The following is a 22,100-nucleotide window of genomic DNA, read 5'->3' on the forward strand; positions in this document are numbered from 1 at the left end:
CATCTCCAAAAGCCCTGAAACTCCACGGGAGTTATTTTCAGAATATATAAAAAAATACTGAGCAAAGAAAGTACCAGAGGGGGGACACCCACCATCCACGAGGGTGGGGGCGCGCCCTACCCCCTGGGCGCGCCCCCTACCTCGTGGGCCCCTAGTGGCCCTCTGATGCCCATCTTTGGCTATATGGAGTCTTTCGTCGAGGGAAAAATCATAAGCAAGCTTACAGGAAGAAACTCCGCCGCCACGAGGTGGAACCTTGGCGGAACCAATCTAGGGCTCCGGCGGAGCTGTTCTGCCGGGGAAACTTCCCTCCGGGAGGGGGAAATCATCACCATCGTCATCACCAACGATCCTCTCATCGGGAGGGGGTCAATCTCCATAAAAATCTTCACCAGCACCATCTCATCTCAATCCCTAGTTCATCTCTTGCATCCAATCTTTGTATCCGAACCTCAGATTGGTACCTGTGGGTTGCTAGTAGTGTTGATTACTCCTTGTAGTTGATGCTAGTTGGTTTACTTGGTGGAAGATCATATGTTCAGATCCATTATGCATATTAATACCCCTCTGATTATGAACATGAATATGCTTTGTGAGTAGTTACGTTTGTTCCTGAGGACATGGGAGAAGTCTTTCTATTAGTAGTCATGTGAATTTGGTATTCGTTCGATATTTTGATGAGATGTATGTTGTGATCCCTCTAGTGGTGTCATGTGAACGTCGACTACATGACACTTCACCATTGTTTGGGCCTAGAGGGAGGCATTGGGAAGTAATAAGTAGATGATGGGTTGCTAGAGTGACATAAGCTTAAACCCTAGTTTATGTGTTGCTTCGCAAGGGGCTGATTTGGATCCATATGTTTCATCCTATGGTTAGGTTTACCTTAATACTTCTGTTGTAGTTGTGGATGCTTGCAATAGGGGTTAATCATAAGTGGGATGCTTGTCTAAGTAAGGGCAGTACCCAAGCACCGGTCCACCCACATATCAAATTATCAAAGTACCGAACGCGAATCATATGAACGTGATGAAAACTAGCTTGACGATAATTCCCATGTGTCCTCGGGAGCGCTTTCCTTTATATAAGAGTTTGTCCAGGCTTGTCATTTGCTACAAAAAGGATTGGGCCATCTTGATGCACCTTATTTACTTGCATTACTTGTTACTTGCTACAAATTACCTTATCCCAAAACTATCTGTTACCGATAATTTCAGTGCTTGCAGAGAATACCTTACTGAAAACTGCTTATCATTTCCTTCTGCTCCTCGTTGGGTTCGACACTCTTACTTATCGAAAAGGCTACGATAGATCCCCTACACTTATGGGTCATCAGCGCCCTGGTGTCTTGTGGGCCCCCTGGCCAGCCTCCCGTGCCCATATTTTGGTATATAAGCCTATTTTCCCTAGAAAAAAATAAGGGGAGGACTCTCGGGACGGAGTGCCACCGTCTCGAGGCGAAACTTGGTTCAGAGCACTTTTGCTCTCTGGCGGAGCGATTCCGCCGGGGACACTTCCCTCCGGGCGGGGAAATCAAAGCCATCGTCATCACCAACAACCTTCTCATCATGGGAGGACCAATATTCATCAACATCTTCACCAGCACCATCTCATCTCAAACCCTAGTTCATCTCTTGTATTCAATATTTGTATCAAAACCTCAGATTGGTACTTGTGGGTTGCTAGTAGTGTTGATTACATCTTGTATGATGCTAGTTGGTTTATTTGGTGGAAGATCGTATGTTCAGATCCATTATGCTATTCAATACCCCTCTGATCTTGGACATGAATATGATGTGTGAGTAGTTACCTTTTGTTCTTGAGGACATGGGAGAAGTCTTGTCATAAGTAATCATGTGAATTTGGTTTTCGTTCAATATTTTGATGATATGTATGTTGTTGATTCCCTTATTGGTGTTATGTGAATGTCGAATACATAACACTTCACCATCTTTGGGCCTAAGGGAATGCATTGTCGAGTAGTAATTAGATGATGGGTTGCTAGAGTGATAGAAGTTTAAACCCTAGTTTATGTGTTATACCGTAAGGGGCTTATTTGGATCCACATATTTAATGTCATGGTTAGATTTATCTTAATTCTTCTTTCATAGTTGCAGATACTTGCGAGAGGGGTTAATCATAAGTGGGAGGCTTGTTCAAGTAAGAATAGCAGCCAAACATCGGTCCACCCACATATCAAATTATCAAAGTAGCGAACGCGAATCGAACGAACATGATGAAAGTGACTAGATGAAATTCTCGCGTGTCCTCAAGAACGCTTAGCCTATTAACAGATCGTTCTGGCTTGTCCTTTGCAACAAAAAGGATTGGGCTACCTTGCTACACCTTAGTTACTATTGCTACTTGTCACTTGTTACAAATTATCTTGCTATCAAATTACTCGTTACTGATAATTTCAGTGCTTGCAGAAAATATCTTGCTAAAAACCGCTTGTCATTTCCTTCTGCTACTTGTTGGGTTCGACACTCTTACTTATCGAAAGGACTACGATTGATCCCCTATACTTATGGGTCATCAACGACGAGGGAGGAGAGAGGCGCAAAGGAAACCAAATGCAGCAAACACCCATAAAGATAGAGAAAACAACATGAGCATAGCAGCAAAGAAACAACCCCACCTTGAACATCACCGACGTCAATACAAGGCACGAAAATCTAATGGGTCGTTGATCGCCACCGACGACAAAAAAAGCACGAACGACGAGAAAAACCCAAAAAATCCCTCTCATTAACAAAAAGAGAATTGTGTGAGGGGCAAGCAAGGGAGAATAAGAAGAGCACCCCCCCCCCCCCACACACACACACACACGCACCGCAACCAACCGACATACCACACCCCAAGCACCCACCCGCCAGTGCCTACCAACCCTAGACACACAGGGACTAAGCCACTCGTCTACAAGGAGAGCCCGGAGAATCCGGCTCCCAACAGTCCGCCCACACACATCAACAGTTGTCCACTCGAACACCCGGGCACACGTTGGCGAGAACACGTCTCAGACACGGCGGGAGAGGTCGACCAAACACACCTGGGCAGATTGTTGGGAGCATCCGAATTACTCAGAAGCGTCCGCACCGATTGAATGCGGGGCAAACAACCCGCACTCAGGGCCCGGCGAGAAAGGCCGACCAAACACATGAAGAGTGCCCGGCCGCACGCCCTTCCAGCATACGAGGCGGCACATGCGGGGCGAGAGCAACAAGGCATCCCGCCAGCCTATCGTAGCTAGAAATAAGCCCAGGCATGGGAAACCTAATAGCCAGGTAGGCAGAGAGCCCGGACATGTGTCTCTCGAACGCGTGAGGCAGCACGCACGGTGCGAGACCAATGCCCCGAGCCGTCCGGCACACGCACACAACCGGGCAGGCTCCACGCACGAGGCTTGCTCTAACGAAGCGGCCCGGCAGGACTCGGACGACGCTGACAGGTTGATCCGGGCTTACCCGGCAAGCGGGCACGACGTAAAGCCATGCGGAGAGGTGGCCTCGGTCGCACCTGCGGCCCACACGTCATGGACCCTCGAGGAAAACCGACCGGGTGTGAAGCGGCCGTGAAGATTGGACGGCGAGGAGCGCGCTCGGGTGGGGGCGCACAATGGAAGGAACAGAGGACACTCTCGTGCGCGGATGCCCTTTTTCAAGAAAATGGGTGGCTGGAGCATTTTTTAAGGGATGTGCTACGTGTTGACCGGCTGATATTTTTAAAAAATCAGTCGGCTCGCGAGCCGTCGGATTGCGGCATCAAGCGAGCCGAGCGTGTCTCCAGAACTGCAACACATGTCTTGTTGCAGAATTATTTCTGCAACATAGGTCTTGTTGCAGAATTTTGTTGCAACGGTTGTTTTATCACGAAAAAAACATTACAACTAGGTTTTGTTGCAATTTTTTGTGCAACTGAGGTCTTGTTGCAGAAAATTTTCGCAACAGAGGTTTTGTTGCAAAACTAGACCCGTCATAGACTATTGCAACACCACATATGTTTCTGAAATATAGCCTCTGTTTCGGAAGCACGTTCGACAAAAAATGGCATGCAAGCCATCAATTGGACGAGTGTCATGCAGCGGAGGTGGCGGACGCGGCCACTACGATTCGCCGGATGACGGTATGCTTTTCCCTTTTTTTATTAACACGCCCTATATCAGTAAAAATTTACGAAAAAGGAATTGCTTGGGGTTGCTCTTTATTCACACCCGAGAATCAAAGAAAAGAAGAGAATATTTCAAAGGATGTGTCTAGGGGACATTTAGATGTGCTATAGTTATTGCACATCTAAGTGAGTGAATTAAGTATAAAGAGGAAAAGAAAAAAATCACACGAATCTCAACGTAAGATCAATGATATAGGACTTAGATGTGCAATACTTATGACACATCTAGATGTGCTTTAGCAAAACTGTATTTCAAAGGAAAAAAAAAGAGAGAAAAGGAAAATGTACATGGGTCACCCAAATCAGGGGTCGGTGCCACGCCCTTCGCACGCCCCCCCATAATTTAGCTCGGGGTCTTGCTCGCTTGCTTGCTTGTGCGGCATGGGTTACCCAAAGTAGCGGCTGCCGGGTCCCGCAGGTGCAGAGATATGTTTGAAAATCTAATCTGACCCCACAGATACGCCGTTGTCAATAATTCATCCAACTTGATCCGAAAAATAACGCATCTCCCGAACGCGGAGAACGGCAGGCGACGCACGACGGCCATGGCTCCTCTCGCCGTCACCCGCCCCGCCCTTCTCTATAAATTGTTGCACCGCCCTCGGCTCCTCTCGCCGTCGAACGCGTCCTGCCTCCATCACACGCCATGGCAGACGGCGGCCACCCCGGCGCTGTGCTCGCCGCGCTCCTGCTCGTCTGGGCCGTGCTCGGCGCCGAGGGCGACCACGCGCTGTACAAGGACGCTGCGCAGCCCGTGGAGGCGCGCGTCGCCGACCTCCTGGGGCGGATGACGCTCGCGGAGAAGGTCGGGCAGATGACGCAGATCGAGCGGCTGGTCGCGACGCCGGAGGTGCTCAGGGACAACTTCATCGGCAGCCTGCTGAGCGGCGGCGGCAGCGTGCCGCGGAAGGGCGCGACGGCCAAGGAGTGGGCGGACATGGTGGACGGCTTCCAGAGGGCCTGCATGTCGACGCGGCTCGGCATCCCGATGATCTACGGCATCGACGCAGTGCACGGCAACAACAACGTCTACGGCGCCACCATCTTCCCCCACAACGTCGGCCTCGGCGCCACCCGGGACCCCGACCTGGTGAAGAGGATCGGCGAGGCCACCGCGCTCGAAGTCAGAGCCACCGGCATCCAGTACGCCTTCGCGCCGTGCATCGCGGTAAACTAAAATCTCCGAGCAACACTTCCTGAATTTCGGATCGCGTTTGCCGACACCATCACTCACTCTATCACTCACCTGCTGGCTGCTGCTTCCCTTATGGTGAACAGGTGTGCAGAGATCCGAGGTGGGGGCGGTGCTACGAGAGCTACAGCGAGGACCGCCGGATCGTGCAGTCCATGACGGAGCTCATCCCGGGCCTGCAGGGCGACGTCCCCAAGAACTTCACCAGCGGCATGCCTTTCGTCGCCGGGAAGTAAGATCCAGTCCATCAACGCTTTGGAACTGCCACCATCACACTATGTAGAAAGAATTCAGTACAGATACTTCTGGGAACTGCAGGAACAAGGTGGTGGCCTGCGCAAAGCACTTCGTCGGCGACGGCGGCACGGTGAACGGCATCAACGAGGACAACACCGTCATCAACCGCGAGGGCCTCATGAACATCCACATGCCGGCCTACTTCGACGCTCTCGCCAAGGGCGTCTCCACCGTCATGATCTCCTACTCCAGCTGGAACGGGGTCAAGATGCACGCCAACCAAGATCTAGTCACCGGATACCTCAAAGACACGCTCAAATTCCAGGTAAAAAAGAGTGGAAAACAATTGCACTCGTGGTGTTCTTGTACGCTCAAATTCAGGTGTTCTTCATCAGTTGGACTCTTGTTTTTAGTCTTCAGATGTTCATTGCCTTTGTTGCATCTTGACTGCAGGGCTTCGTGATCTCAGATTGGATGGGCATTGACAAGCTCACCACCCCTTATGGGGCGGACTACCCCTACTCGGTCAAGGCTTCCATTCTTGCTGGCCTTGACATGGTGAGCAAAACTTTCTTCTCTGTGGAAGAAGATTGTGTCTCTCTGTGAATACAGTGCTGCTTGCTGAGATCGATGTTTTCCGTGATGTTGCAGATCATGGTGCCTAAGAACTACACGCAGTTCATCAGCATCCTGACTGGCTACGTCAACAGCGGAGTAGTCCCGATGAGCAGGATCGACGACGCCGTCACCCGGATCCTGCGCGTCAAGTTCGCCATGGGCCTGTTCGAGAACCCCTACGCCGATCCCGCCATGGCTGAGCAGCTAGGCAAGCAGGTACTCTACTGACCGATGAAACTCTGATGCCGTATTCTGAAATTTGAGTTCAGTTATGATTTGCTACCGAATTCAAAAATGTTGCTTCACCTCCTGAATTCTGAATTTATGGTGTGCTGCTACTTGGTATATGCAGGAGCACAGAGATTTGGCGAGGGAGGCCGTGAGGAAGTCGCTGGTGCTCCTGAAGAATGGCAAGACGAGCGACGGGCCAATGCTGCCGTTGTCCAAGAAGGCGCCCAAGATCCTCGTCGCCGGCAGCCACGCCGACAACCTGGGCTACCAGTGCGGCGGCTGGACGATCGAGTGGCAGGGCGACTCCGGGCGCATCACCGTGGGCACCACCATCCTCGACGCCGTGAGGGCGGCCGTGGACCCGTCGACCACCGTGGTGTTCGCGGAGAACCCGGACGCGGAGTTCGTCAAGAAGGGCGGCTTCTCCTACGCCATCGTGGCGGTGGGCGAGCACCCGTACACGGAGACAGCGGGCGACAACCTGAACCTGACCATCCCGGAGCCCGGGCTGAGCACCGTGGAGGCGGTGTGCGGCGCGGTCCAGTGCGCGACGGTGCTCATCAGCGGGCGGCCCGTGGTGGCCCAGCCGCTGCTAGCCGCCTCGGACGCGCTGGTGGCGGCGTGGCTGCCCGGCTCGGAGGGGCAGGGCGTGACCGACGCGCTGTTCGGCGACTACGGGTTCACCGGGAGGCTGGCGCGGACGTGGTTCAAGTCGGTGGAGCAGCTGCCGATGAACGTCGGCGACGCGCACTACGACCCGCTCTTCCCGCTCGGCTTCGGCCTCACCACCGAGGGGGCCTCGCAAGGGGACGGGGTGGCGATACACAGCAGCATGTGATGGCGGTCAAGAAGCGCGCAGAGCGCACATGAACCGTGGACCTTGCTTCCTGCGCGCCATGGCTCTACCGTGGCACCGCGCGAGTTGCCATTCTTTATAGAACAAGTTACCGTGGTGGTAATATTCATCAGCACACCATGGTGGTACTTTTCACCAGACGGAGCGGTGTGGTAAATGTATCCTCACTATTATATGATGGTACTATAATATACACTGGTTGTGGCAAATGTATCCTCACTATTATGATGATACTAAAATATACAGAAGCTATGGTAAATGTATCCTCATTGCTAGTAGTAAGATGATACTAAAAATCATTGATAATTAGTTACTTACCATCCCCGCAAAAAAAAAAATTTGCCACCATGATAAAACTTAGGATCCTATATTGTTACAGGCGAAAATGCTAAATGGAGGACGAGCTCCATGGAGCCCTTTATTTTGAAAATTGAAAAAATCTCATTCTCAAGTTCCATAAAACCCTAGAAAGATCACACACATTCATACAGATGTAAAGTACATGTGTGTAAACTGAGAAGATGATATACATTATGGTCAGAGCTACAAAAAAGGGGGAAATCATGATTTTCACATGATGAACAGTACATGCACTATTCTCTATGAAAATGCATGAATTTGTCTTTTTTGTGTAGCTCTCACCATAATGTATTCCATCATAAAACTTTACACACATGTAAAACACATCAATATGAACGTGTATGATTCAGAATTTCTTGACACTTAAAAATGTGTTTTCCAATTTTTTTTCAAAAAATAAGCTCCTTCTCCTCCCTCCCTCCCGACCCCCTTCCTTTCGATCCAATCTAGGGCTTCGGCCACCGCGGCCCCTCTCCTGGTCGCCGCCGGAGCGACGCGGGGCAAAGCTAGGCAGCGGATGATGGCGGCCGGGCGGGGGGGAGGGGGGGCGGGCTTCCTCCGCCATGGCTCCGGGACACAGTCGCGGTGGAGATCCGCACAGGTGTCCTGGTTCGACGTGTGCATCGTCCGGCGTCCGTGGCGCGGCGATATGGATTCTTCCGTCGTCGATGGCTCACCCAGGAAGGGCGGCGGTTTCGGGTGGTGACATCGTTGCGGCTCCGGTTGTGGGCGGTTTTCGGCAGCAGGGACGTCCCCATGGGGTGTGCTAGATGATGGTGGAGGAGGATCTGGTGGACCAGCTAGTGATGGGCGTGAGGTTGCCAATGAAAACTTGCTTTCGCCTCAGCCGGAACTTCCGACAGCGGCGTCCGTGGGCGTCGTTATCTCGTTGGAGGCGTCGTTGGGCGATTTGCACTCTTGTGTGCCTTGGGGGAAACTCTAGATTCGGGTTCCGGATCGGATTAAGGTGAGGTTACTGCGTCCTCACCCCCATGAGGGCATCATCTTTGGGGTTGTACATCGCCTGGAGGAAAATTGTTTGGCTTCGATGGCTGGGCGCAGGTTTTCGCATGCTTCTCGTGCGGTGACCAAGGTGGAGTGGTATGCCATCTACAGTACCGACATCGGCGAGTCTTGGCGGCAAGGTGCAGCAGGGTATCGGTGTTGGATATCGTTTGATGGGCGTGCGCAGGAGGGTGATCAGTGATGTTGTCTGACGTTGTGGTGGCGTCGACAGTAGAAGGGTCTGGCAAGGTCAATGCATTGATTACTCCTGAATATGGGGTGGCGGAAGATGGCAACGACAGTTTCTATAACATGCGCATGTGGTGCACCCTGAGGGTCTGCTAGACCGGTTGGTGCTCCCTTCTAGCCGACGGACGGCTTGGTGAGGCCACCAGATTGCATGGTGTGCGTTGACGTGAGGTCAAGACACATCATCAACCTTGTAAGTAGGGCGACAATTTTCGCCAGGAAGATGGCTTTGATTGATTCCTGTATTTATTTTGTAAGATCTTGTTAAAGAATGCAATAAAGATGGTTGTGTGCATCACTCGATGCAAAGATAGGGTTATCCTACTTTAAGAAAAATAGAACTTGTCTCCAAAAGCTGCTATTGAGTGCTAGTAAGCACAGTACTACTACAGTGGTAACTGTTATCAGATCGTCAAGTGCAAATGCGAGTGTCATGGTACTAATGCTAAGAGCAGCTTGTTCATATTTGGTTGTCCAAATTTTTATACAGACAGTGGTCTGAGAAGATTCATTGCCAATATCTCATTCACCTCTATATTCTCTTTGATATTTTAATAATATGCTATAATCACCACTTCAACTTCATTTTGGAAATGCTCGTGAGCTCTTTATCATCCCCGTTCAACACAAACATTTTATACAATAAATTAAATAAGACGCCGGGCCGACATGTATGTCCCTCCGTAAAGAAACATAAGAGCTCGTAGCAGCTAGCAATCCAGATAAATGGAGGGAATTTGGGTGGCCTCCGTTGGAGAGGTTATTTTATCCTTACATTGTTCGACCTGTTTGCTCGGACATATAGGAACGGTTTCAATGGTTCATTTGAAGATTCTCTAACAACGGCTGGGCACCGTCCTCTTCGCCTCCAGCGCCGACCGGTCAAACTCAACGGCGCACTCGATTTCCCTCATGTCCCACAATCCTCCTCACTGCACCCATATGACCCATCAACTTTATACACAGTGGTATCTTTATTTAGAGAAAATGAAGCTTCTACAATGGATTGGCAAGATTATCAATGAATCTATGAGATTCTTCTTTGAGAATCCCTTCTTCTTTTTAATTGTGATCTGGCCCATATATAAGCATACTGAACGCAGTCATCATGTATCTCTGGCTATATACGGTGGCGACAATCCTCCGTCCTAGGTCCTCCTCGCCCCTCACCTCAACGACCTTGCTCCCACCTTGCCAGCTCACATGCCTCTTCCTCTTTCCCTCCCCGATAGCGCGGATCAATGCCCCTTGCTCCCCCTCCTTGTCTCTGCGCACAGAGTAATGTGGCGTCATCTTAGTGCTCCACCTGCTCCAAATGGTGGCGGCAGGAAAGGGAATTGGCGTTTGGACGGTGTGGACACATCGTCTAGATTTCAACGATGTCAACGCTGATTTATCTATTTGTTTTCAGGTTGCTTACCAAATGGGCCATGTGATTTGAACAACTGAAGGTGCACAAAGCGCCAAATTCATTCAGCTCAATAGCAACATACAACATGTATTACAAAACACGTTTTTTCAGAGGATCATATATATGAGCCGCTAGAGATGCTCTAACAGTATGGTAATGATATCGCCATCATGGTGGTAACTTCAGTTATAAGACAAGGTTTAGCAGGGTTCATGCTAGTGTTTTCATGCAATTAGTTATTACACATGGACACACACACTGAAGACTCCACTATGAATACAGCTAAAACAAAACACATCAATTGATTTCTTAAACCAACCTACATACAGTATATTAAGTGATATTCTAGTAACATTTCAAACAGAAATAACTCAAACTTGTCTATATAGGATGCAGTTTAAGCTCATCACAAAACTAAATTATGGGACGGAGGGAGTAAATGTGAAGATATATCGTAAAATACATCACACTTTAAGAGTTGAAACATTTAATTTTGAACTAAAGAAAACTCGGTTTTGCGCATATATAAAATACCCTCTACATGCATTCCAGCCGCAATATTCCTCATGCCCTAGGATTTTTTTTCGATAATCATGCCCCATGATTAAATTGACATTACACATCAGGGCCACTATAAAACAATTTGACCACATAAATCTCTTCTAAAATATTTTGTTAATAGTTGCAAAATCGAAACCATATAAAGGTGAAATACATAAATAATAACACTATTGTATATCAAATAAGCCACTCTTATTTAGTTACTTCCTCCATCCATGTTTATCAAGTTCCTCATATTTTTGGTCAAACTTTGATCTATATGACTAATGAAGTATAAGGTATATGCTATGAAAATTATACTGTTGAATTTGTATTAAAAAAGGGTTTCCACTTGTTACACATAATTTATATTTCATTAGTTAAATTAATGGGTGGACTTCGACCCGAAATAAAAAGAGGCCCAGTAAACCCGAACTGAGGAAGTAGTTGTTGATCAAAGCTTGAACTAACCACACCCAATTTAGACAACTGAGATAGAACGTACATATCCGGGCGGACATAGTGCATCACAAAGGTTTTTGTGAACATCGACGGTTCCTATCTCTGATGAATGCGTGTTTGGCAGAGCCCAGTCCCTCTAGTGGACCGTACGAATAAATACAGCCTTTAAAGGAACCATCAGCAGGGTCTCTAGCAAAAACAAACATCACATTACGCAAGGAGGGGCGGCACAAGAGCATCAAGAGAAGTGCATGCCCCTCAAAACCGATGCCCTACTTCCTCTAAACTGAAAAGAGCAGACATTGGATCATCGCAGTTTACAAGACCAACCCGAAATTTACAATATGTACAGTTACACCATTTGGGAGTGGCTGCCCAACCTCCAAAAAATCCTTTGTCTTGTAGTGTAGCCATGCGTAGACGTGTAGTGTCTACCTCTTTGCATAAGAGAGGTAAGGATCTTGAGCTATTGATAGTACGTCTGGCCTCTCCGATTGATTGTATGTCAAGCAACGGCGTATCAGTTCCTGCATAAGTTGGAAGTAAAAATCACAAATTGACTTACAAGTCACAATAGATGGGAGCAATGATGCTTCGCATTAATACAAGAAGTTTGATGTGTGGTTATTTGTATTGCAAGATCAAAATATTTCCAAACTAGCAACATTCCCTCAGTCAGTTTTTACGCAATTCATGGCAGTCTACAGAACAAACTTGAAACCAAACTCGTGGTCTCCCGTCACATGTACATAATCTAGCAAGGGAATCACTGGAAGGGAATTCCACCTTGCGCGCATACTTGAAACCAAACTCGTGGTCTCATGTCACATGTACATAATCTAGCAAGGGAATCACTAGAAGGGAAACCACTGCTACAAGTGATGGCTCAGAAGGTAAAATATGCCATATGAACAAACAGGAAGCGTACCTTTGCCTCGTTTGATACAGTTGGTTTTGAAGGGAACATGTGACATGAAACCACTGCTACAGTTGGTCTCATGTCACATGTACATAATCTAGCAAGGGAATCACTAGAAGGGAAACCACTGCTACAAATGATGGCTCAGAAGGTAAAATATGCCATATGAACAAACAGGAAGCATACCTTTGCCTCGTTTGATACAGTTGGCTTTGAAGGGAATTCCACCTTGCGTGCATTGATAATTGTATCTTCTCGAAGTATTCTCTCTTGGGTCTGGTCATGGCCAAAAGGACGCCTCCCATATAGCATCTGATAAAACATTACACCAGCTGACCAAACATCCACCTGCATAAATGCAACAACAAAAAGTTTACACACCAATCAGAATGAAGCTACAGTTACCATAACTGGGTATTTAAACCAGAAGTTTTGGGAGGCTCATAAGTAAGTTCAAAACTTGAAGAAAGAGGGTTAACTAGGGATCATGTCCCCAATTTTCTCCAAAAAAGCATATCTGCCCGACCACTTCCCCCTCTCAGTGTCACCCTTCACTTCGCACTGCAGACCTACTGTTGCATCCTCCCACGGACCACCCATGGATGGGCACCTCAACCCCAGCCTCAGCAGCAACCCCCAGCTAACTCTATCACTGACAATCGGCACATCAATCCACTGCTTCACCCACCCCCCCCCCCCCCCCCTCCGCCAGCAGACCAGCATCTTCATCACATCGGCCGGGGATCCCCTGACGATTCCATGTCACTGAGTCGAGTTCGAGCCCAGGGCCCTATGTTGACATGGCACCCATCATGGCGACAAATAGGAGTTGAGGGAAAATAAGAATAGATGATACTGATACGGCAAAAAGTTATACCCCCGGCATCAAATTCCAACCTTATGTGACAATTGGATCAACAGGAATCCCTGAGCCAGCCCATTAGGTCCAACAGCCTGGCCTATATGACCCAACAGAAACCCTAGCAGCTCTAAATCATCACTCACAGCCACTCTCTCCCACCCAGCTCCCTTGTACGGTGCCGCCAGCTCAATCTCTCCCCTTATATGTTCCTACAATGTCACCCCTATCAGCCTTATCTTTCCCAAAAACCAACCCCACCCCTACCGCCGGTCCAGCAGCCGCGTGGAGATTCAGCAGCCCCCTAATCAGTGAGCTTCAGCAAGCTCCAGCAGCAGCCCCACTCTGCATCTCCTCTGTCTGCGAGCAAATCGGCCACGCCAGCAGCGCCCTCTCTCTAGTGGACTCTTGCTCACTCCAGATCCAAACTTTTCACCCATTCTTGTGCCAAAACTCAAGATGCAAACACTTGCATCAGGAAGAACGTTCTAAAATATTTAGCAGGTGAACATGCATCCCTGGCAGCTGAGGGCATATTTAAAACAAATCTATCCCTGGTGGCTGAGGGCACATTTAAAGCAAATATAGAAGACCGCCGAATTCTGCCAGCTCAGAGAATATCTTTTATAGACTACCACCAGATTAACACAATAGGATGAACCAACTATTGTTTACATTAGAAGGTAAAACATGCTGGCAAATATCAGTACCTTAGATGAAATAAATGGTGTTCTGCTGAGATCAAAGCATTCTGGTGGCAGATACCTGGAGAAGGAAAAAAATAAAACAGAAAGGAAGAAAGAATTTTTAAAACAGAAATATCTGTCATTAAGAAATAACATTGGTGCAGCAGACACAATAAAATGAACAAGAATTAAATATATAATCCAACCTGCTTACATAGCGATAACACAAGAACAGTTGCACTGCATGCAACAAATAGTACTCCCTCCGCTCCATATTATTTATCGCTCAAACGGATGTATCTAGACGTACTAGATACATCTGTTTGAGGGACAAGTAATATGGATCGGAAGGAGTATTTATTTTGAAGGTTATACAATTGTACACATGTACAGAAAATCAATGGCGGCAACTAAAACATTCCATAGAAACATGATCTGGACTCGTAAAAATCAACTTTGAAAGTGAATGCACTCGGTCGCTCACCAATAGGTTCCAGCTCCCTGCGAAGTGAGTTCCATTCCCTGAGACCCAACGTCATCCTCCACTATCTTGCTGAGGCCAAAGTCTGTGACTTTTGTAACACCAACTTCGTCAAAGAGAACGTTGCCTGGTTTGAGGTCATAGTGGATGATCTTTTGAGCCTTTTTGTTAAGATAAACAAGGCCCTGAAACACTTGAACAATTATGATCCTTGCTTCCTTTTCTGGAAGAATTGGCGTTGCTTTAAGGACTGCATCGAGATCCTTGCCTAGGTAAAAGATGAGCAAGGAGATAACATTATTAGATGCCACAACCTCCTAATATGAGAGTTTTAGATTTCAGTTGTAAAATCATTATGAATAACTACTTATGTAAAACTAGAATGGACTGTGCGCCTACCGAGAAGAGAACAGCAGAAATGAAGAAACTTTGATCTACTATATGAGACATGATCTATCAGTCCATAGATCAGTAGAATTGCTAATAATCTAGCTTAAATTCCATGGCATCATCATAGGCCATAGCATTATGTATGCTTCATACATAGTGATCAAATATGGCAGTTGTTTTCCATACCTCTTAAGCTCATAATATGGTATGGGTGATCCATATGTTACAAGATTATAAATGGCAATGTGGACTGTAACTGTAAGAAACCATGGTTTAGATGTCCCTTTTAGTTCCCAAATTTAAACATTTATATCACTGTCAACTCCAGGACACCTACAGGCGACTATGACTAAATAGTAAAAACTGGAATAAGTTTAATGAAGTAAGAGTTCATCATAGATAGATGTATCTGGGTTACACCATGCATGACTGGCACAAAACCTAACTACTCCCTCCGATCCATATTACTTGTCTTAGATTTGTATCTAAGACAAGTAATATGGATTGGAGGGAGTAGCATTTTCCGTATTACAAAACTGAAGGAAACATGAGGCACTGGGCATCATCAGAGTGACGTAAGACTCCAAGCAAAACAAAAATGACAGAACCAAATTTACACAGTCAAAATGTTGAAGAAATTTAAGAAATCATTATACCGCTGCAATATTCTAGGACAGTGCAGAATGTGTTGTGATCAATCTCGAATATGTCCCATAGCCTGACAATGTTTGTATGCACCAAAGTCTTATGGATATTATATTCACGAATCGCATGCCGTATGTAGCTTTGCTTTTTCTCCTCACTCCACTGAGCATTCAAACCATGAAGTTTACAGGCCACGTACTTGTATTCCACCAAGTCAAAAGCCTGCACAGAGGAACAGTTGCATGTTACTACTAACCAAACTCAAATTTCTACAGAACAGATGTGAATGCTATATCAAAAACATTGAAATGACGTCACAAAAGGAAGGCCAAAAAAACTAGGTAATATTCTGGCAACAAAATTAATACAACATTGAAGCTGGTACAAGATGGTATACCCTGCATTTATTTTGTAACACCTTACATTTTTCAACAGAAAAGGAACATAAGAGCCTGTGAAAAGTTTAGGAAACTTGAGAGGAATCGTGTCCTACAGGTTTTTTCAATGTAGCTGCGTTTGGAGCACACGAATCACTGATTTCCAATCCTTTGTAAAGTTTTCTAGGCCTGTACTTTTGAAGAAAACCAAGAATCCACTCCCAGCTCTTTTTTTCTGCGTTGGCCCGAGGCAGAGCACCTCAACCATACACGTTGGGACCAACATCAAGTTCAGAATGAGATGGATCTGTGCATACTGGGACCCATTAACCTAAACTCTCAACCAGCATGTTGGTTTTTTTCCATAGAAAAAATCATCAGGTGGCACCAACTTATCTAGATCCCCTGTACTCCATTTTCCTGCATTCCGTACACCTACGCCGTTGTTCCTACATGGTCTATGTATTCATGTGTTTGATACCCTGTTGCCTCATTTCCTCCCAATCCTTTGGTTTTCCTCCCTTAGATCCGAACAGGGCCTAAGTTGCCACAGGCAAGGATCAGAAAACGAAGGTTATAGTTGTGGTAAGGTACAAAGCACCTTTGCAAGGCTTGGACGGTATCGTGGTAGGATTTCAGTAGAGTAAATTGCTCAGTAGGAGGTCAATGGATAGGGAGGAGAGAGAAAAGAGTGTAGGGATTAGAGAAAGATCTCATTGTTGGCATGCTTTTATAGCATTGCCTGATACACAGACTGGGCCAACTAACAACTTCCTAAAAAGAATCAGACTCATCTTAACTCACCTAATTCTTCCCTTTCCTAATTGAATTAACCTACCTAATTTATTCCTTCCCTAACCAACTACAGACTAGGACCTGATAAGCAGCTGGAAATTAAATCCAGTTCTCAGCCACTTGCACTGGCTGCTGCCACATTGCACCTGGTGTACTGATTTTCCCATGTAACATAAGCCAAAGGACATTTAAATGCCAGATGTGTTGCTCCAATTGTTTCCATACAGATTCTCTCACCTACTCCCTCCGTTCACTATTAAAAGATGTTCTAACTTTTTTCTGATTCGGATGTATACAGAAGCATTTTAGTGTGTTTGTTCATTCATTTCAGGTTGTATGTAGTTTATATTAAAATATCCAAAACATCTTATATGTGTGAACAGAGGGAGTACTATTTAAATACTAGGTTTTCATACTTATTTCTTATCCTTTTAAGCCCATTTTGGATAGGCCAGGATCCCAGCCTCCCTGCCCACCCAAAATGAAGCTCTTGATAAGAGCATATATATAGACAAATCTAAACTAATGATGGTAAAGTTGAGCGCTTCTTTTACCTTATTAACGCAAAATGCATTTGTATTTCAAGATGCATTATTGATAAACAATGGTTTTTTAAAATATATAACTGAAGAAAGAATATACCTTGTACACCTCACTAAACCCTCCCTTTCCAAGAAGATTTAACAGAGCATATCGATGGTGAAGAATTTGGAAGTTATTAAAGCGGGATCCATCCTCATCTCTGAGACGCTTCATTTCACGTATAAGCCTACCCTTTTCTAATTCATATCGATCTCTTTCTCGCAGATACTGTTCTTCCTCCTGCAATTCAATTGTGGAAAGTAGGTTAAGACGGGAAGAGGGTGTATTTAATAACCAAGTAAAGGAAACCACTTACCCGCTTGATACTTGTTAACCGAGATTTACATATCTCGTCCTGTAAGAGGAAATCTTCCTCGGACATGCTAGTTTCAGCATCACTTCCATCACCCTTATCTACAATAGTAGAACATCAAGCAGTGAGTGTAGAAGAGTGGCAACATTAGTATCATGTGTGTTTGTTTATGTCTTGCTTATGTGAAAGAGCTTTCCCTCATATAAAATATTCCCTCTGTCCCAAAATAAGCGTCTCAACTCTAGTACAACTTTATACTAAAGTTAGTACAAAGTTGACACTTATTTTGGGACGGAGGGAGTAATGAACTTAAGTTATATACCCATACATCAAATCTTATTCAGTGTACAAGATAGTTCAATCAGCAACTTATAAAGAATTTGAGATAGCACAATTTTTTTTTAAAGAGTAGCTCTTACCAGATGATTGTCGTTTCTTTAGAGATTTACGATGTCTTTCAACAGCCTCTTTAGTTTCCAGCAATGATTTCTACATAAAGGTCCAACATACATGAGCAATTCGACAAAGTGACGGTATGTTAATGTGAATGTCAAGAATTGGAATTATATAGATGAGAGGCAAAACATGTAAAAGACCAGAGCTGCAAGTTACACAATGTGCCTTAATAGACAAAGCTTATGAAATGTAGGAACAACAAAGTTTCCCTTTTGAACATGATGCTCAACTAAACAAGATCAAGATGTCCTATAAGATGCTAGGATGGTAATGACTTAAGAGCATCAGGTAAAAAACCAAGATCTGGGTGACCTGCAAATATGTCATCAAAATCGCAAACAAGACAAATGAAATAGAAGTTGTCTAATAAGAGCATCAGGTATGCCTTCTGAAGTAAAGCTGCTAATGGTTGGGTATCAACAACTTGACAGGTCACCCAGATCACAGTTCCACAGTAAGTTTTAACATTATGATAAACAGATCTATGGAGCAGCAGAAACTCACAAGATGCGCATTAAGGTCCTTTATTGCCTGACCATCCTCCCATGTTTCAGATATGACAGTCCCAGCTCTGAGTTATGTGACAGAGAACAGTCAAAGAAAAGGTTGCAATAAATGGTCCATACCCAAAACAGGAAATAGAAGAGAAAAAAAACATCCAAACTGCAGAGAAGTTGCCAATACTAGAAGGCATACTGGATATATGAAGTAACTGACAGGTCATGCCACTAGGCCTATTTCTGGAAGACAATATCACAGCATACATGCCAGTATAACAACGACCCATATACAAAGTATTATTCTTCAGGTAATAGGAAATCTAGACATATCCTTCCTCTATTCCCCATTAAGTATGAAACTCGGATCATTGAGAGATTACCTCATAACACCAATGTTCCCGAGTCTGAAAGATTCCTGCTTTAACTTCATCCGTGCTTCTTGCCTTTCTGCTTTTGATACTGCTATGAGCAGATCAGATAGGACCTTCATTTGCTGTATCCATGAGAACAGACACGTAAGCATATATGCTACATAATTATAATAACGGCTATTATTTCAGGATCTCAGCAGATACAAGAAGCGAGTTGTTTCCTTCATTTATCAATAATGATAGGCTTAAGTAGTAAGTTCCAAACCTTCAGAACAAAAATGGTCCAATGTATAAATAACAATGAAGGGTAGCTAAAACATATGGTTGGTAATAAATAATGGTTTCTAAGTGACACCTTTGATTTCTTTTGTTGATCTTGATCCTTGAAATCCTTCAATTCCTGGAAGAATGATGCAAAGGCAACAAGTCAGTGACCTAGGGAAGTCAGGATCAAAGAAAGCTTGCAGTGAGTATACCCTTACCTTAGCTAACCTATCACTAAGTTGGTGATACTCCGTTGCTTCTTGACGCGATTTGTTAAGCTCCTCCTCCAAAAATGCAACTTTACCACGTAACAGTGATAATTCTTCCTATTCAATTGGGAGTGCTTAAGATTGTAAATTTGAAAAGGAAAGAAAGTATCCAAGAACATGTTTGTGTGGTACACTATACTTCATATCTCAGATTGACTGATACCCTATGAGATATGGCTTGTCCAGTACAGCATTCACCAAAGCTGTTCACGCTTTCACAACGATATCTTAACCACATCATATTACTTTATGTAGTTAAGTTGCCTAGGTGCTAGACTCGAACAGAAGTACTGAACCAAACATAAACACTTTTCCTTGAAGGAAAGGGCCTGGATGCATATATCAAAGCCATCAGAAATATTGCTTATTTAGTTATGATGCCTAGATTCTAGACTCAAACGGAAGTATTGAACTAACAGAGACACTTTTTCTTGAAGAAAAGGTCGTGGGTGCATGTACAAACACCCTCAGAAGTATTTTCAAGTGTATGTACAAGCTAAGCCCACAAACACATTTGGAAGCAGGCAGGAAATGGTATGTAAGGAAAATAAAAGGATGCATTAGCATTAGCAGACCAAGATGGTGCACATCTCATTAAAAATGGTGCAAATAAATAAGTCTTACGTGTAAAGCAGTCCTGTCATCATTCCCAGGTAGAACACTTGTTCGGGAATCCTGTATATGGAGTAAATGGCATGTAAGCTGATAATTTAGCAGATAAGGAAATAGCGTACTGGTATTGTATATACATGTGTATGAGATTACAACAAATGAAGCCCTCAAATGCATCGATATCGACCAAGCCTTGTATCACTTGATCACGGAATGTACAATCCTTTAGGAGATTATCATACAGCCAAGGATTGCAGCCATTTAATCAATTTTGTTCCAGTCTACAAGATTACCAGATCCCTGTGATGAAGTGATGCCCTAATTCATAGTCAAACAAAAAAGTGATGCCCTGTGGAATTTTAATATGTTATTGAACGTGAACCTTATTTGTCAATATAAGTTGTGTCAGTTAGTAAAACTCAATTCCTTGAAGTGCTTATTGTGCGATGTGCCCTTATTTCAGCAATCGGCACCCCAACTGAGCAAAAATCTAATGGCTCTATTTCAACATTCTCCAATTGATAGAATTTATCTGTATCGAAGAAGCTAGTTGCTCTTTATCATTGATACATCTAATAATTTGATCAATACCAAACTAAGCTGTAGCAATTTGTACACTATTAATTATTTCTTGCACCGATCAATGGCCTTAAAAAAGTTCTTCAAGAAGAGCGCAGGAAATGATGTGATCATTCAAGTGCAAGATAGTACATTACCCACCACTGCCCATTGATAGGTTAAAAGCTAGAAGATAGATCAAGATCTTGAGAATAAAATTGCACAGCATACCATGTTGGTTAATTTGTCATGTTGACCATTTGAGACAGTTACTGAAGAAGCCGAAGTATGGCGCGTTTGATCAACCGTCTTTGAGCCACGCCCTCGTCCTGTTCCACCACGTCCCCTTCCACGGCCCTGCCTTTTTCTGCTTGGGTTTTCCGAAGGGAGTCGTGTGTCCATGACATCTAATACTTTTGCTGCCGCATTAGCTGATCCCTGGAATTCACAAGCATGAAAGAATGCACCAGACAGAATTATGCTACAGGGAATGGAAAGCAAGTGGAAAATAGAATTGTCTTGTGTTTAATTCTAGTCAATTAATGTCAGAAGATCACACCTCAAAATTTCCAAGAGCTAGGCCATGGTCATCATCCGGGGATCTCGGACGCTTCAGTGTGTTCTTCTGTATCAAGAACTCCTCGCCATTCTGGTCAGCAAATACAGCAAACATTAGTCTAGGTTAGATGAAATGAAATTAAGAATGGGAATAGTAGTAACCTGTAATTAGCTAGAATACAGGTTTACCGAAAGAGACATTACAAATAGTTCTAACCAGCATGACTGTATCAACATAGGTAACAAAGGTATTAGGTAACCAGCATGATTGTAGCAACATAGGTAACATAGGTAATATACCGAAAGAGACATTACAAATAGTTCTAACAAGGTAATCGAAGGTAGGTAAACATTGTGTAATACTTGAGCAGTAAATAGGGGGGAGAAAGAACAGAGGGAGTACGAGGTTTAGGGCTGACATCATCATCCGAAGAGGAGGAGGACTCGGGCAGCTCCTCCTGGTCCATGAAGGTGGGGGCCGAGGCGGGGGCGACCACCGGGTGGTGCGGCGGCGACGGGGGCGGCACCGAGACGGCCTTGCCGGCCATGCGCGCCTCGAGCTTGGCGAGCTTGGACGAGGACGGGTTGGAATTCGACGAGAGGTGCTGCACTATGTCCTCCCCCGCGGCCGACATTGCCGCCGCCTGCTCCCAGACCAAACCGGATCGGGCCGAGCCGCGCCCCCCGAAGCTTCCACGAGAAGCAACCGCCGCCGCACGCACGCGCCGGTCAGCGGCCTCCTCACCGCGGCTCGCGCACGGAGCGGGGGCGGCCAAGGCGAGCTCGCGGGTCGATCTGCCGTGGCCGCGCGCGGGACGGGAGCCGGCGCGCGCGAATGCTACCTCGGGAAGCGAGCGGACGACGCAGAGCGGCAGCAACCGCCGCCCTTCTCCCTCGACCCGGCGGCTCGCTGGCCGCCGCGGCGCGCGCTGAGGACGGCGCCGCCGGGGGGAGGACGGGAGATGCGGAGGCGATTGGGGTTTCGCAGCTCGCCCGACCGGAAACGGAGGCGCAGGCAGGCGCACCACCTCCCCCTCGCTTCCCTCACAGTCCCCCCCTGCGATTCCATTGCCACTCTCTGCTTTTATTTTCCCTGCTCCCGCTCCACTGGGCCCCGACGTCTCGGCCCGTGTCCGC

General features: G+C 45.9%; 2 protein-coding genes across 2 annotated transcripts; one reads left to right on the plus strand and one right to left on the minus strand.

The window, feature by feature from the left end:
- Positions 1 to 4,756: 4,756 nt before the first annotated feature.
- LOC125510619 (uncharacterized) lies at positions 4,757 to 7,564 on the plus strand. Its single transcript, XM_048675849.2, has 6 exons — positions 4,757 to 5,335; positions 5,446 to 5,591; positions 5,678 to 5,921; positions 6,050 to 6,154; positions 6,248 to 6,430; positions 6,567 to 7,564. Exons 1-6 carry the CDS (start codon positions 4,814 to 4,816, stop codon positions 7,281 to 7,283), a joined length of 1,917 nt encoding a protein of 638 aa, XP_048531806.2. The 5' UTR covers positions 4,757 to 4,813; the 3' UTR covers positions 7,284 to 7,564.
- A 3,763-nt stretch (positions 7,565 to 11,327) lies between these two features.
- On the minus strand, positions 11,328 to 22,021 carry TSL (Protein kinase superfamily protein). The gene is made up of 16 exons (XM_048675850.2): positions 21,383 to 22,021; positions 20,965 to 21,054; positions 20,637 to 20,843; positions 19,860 to 19,910; positions 19,185 to 19,292; positions 19,058 to 19,102; positions 18,712 to 18,824; positions 18,336 to 18,402; positions 17,795 to 17,864; positions 17,379 to 17,476; positions 17,123 to 17,302; positions 15,320 to 15,530; positions 14,277 to 14,541; positions 13,817 to 13,871; positions 12,434 to 12,595; positions 11,328 to 11,855 (listed from the first exon to the last, which is right to left on the minus strand). The coding sequence occupies exons 1-16, from the start codon at positions 21,596 to 21,598 to the stop codon at positions 11,760 to 11,762; spliced, it is 2,034 nt and encodes a 677-aa protein (XP_048531807.1). The 5' UTR covers positions 21,599 to 22,021; the 3' UTR covers positions 11,328 to 11,759.
- Between the last annotated feature and the right edge of the window lie 79 nt (positions 22,022 to 22,100).

This window comes from Triticum urartu, chromosome 5A, assembly GCF_056163025.1.
Source record: "Triticum urartu cultivar PI428250 chromosome 5A, HENAU_Tu73, whole genome shotgun sequence".
NCBI classification, from domain to species: domain Eukaryota; kingdom Viridiplantae; phylum Streptophyta; class Magnoliopsida; order Poales; family Poaceae; genus Triticum; species Triticum urartu.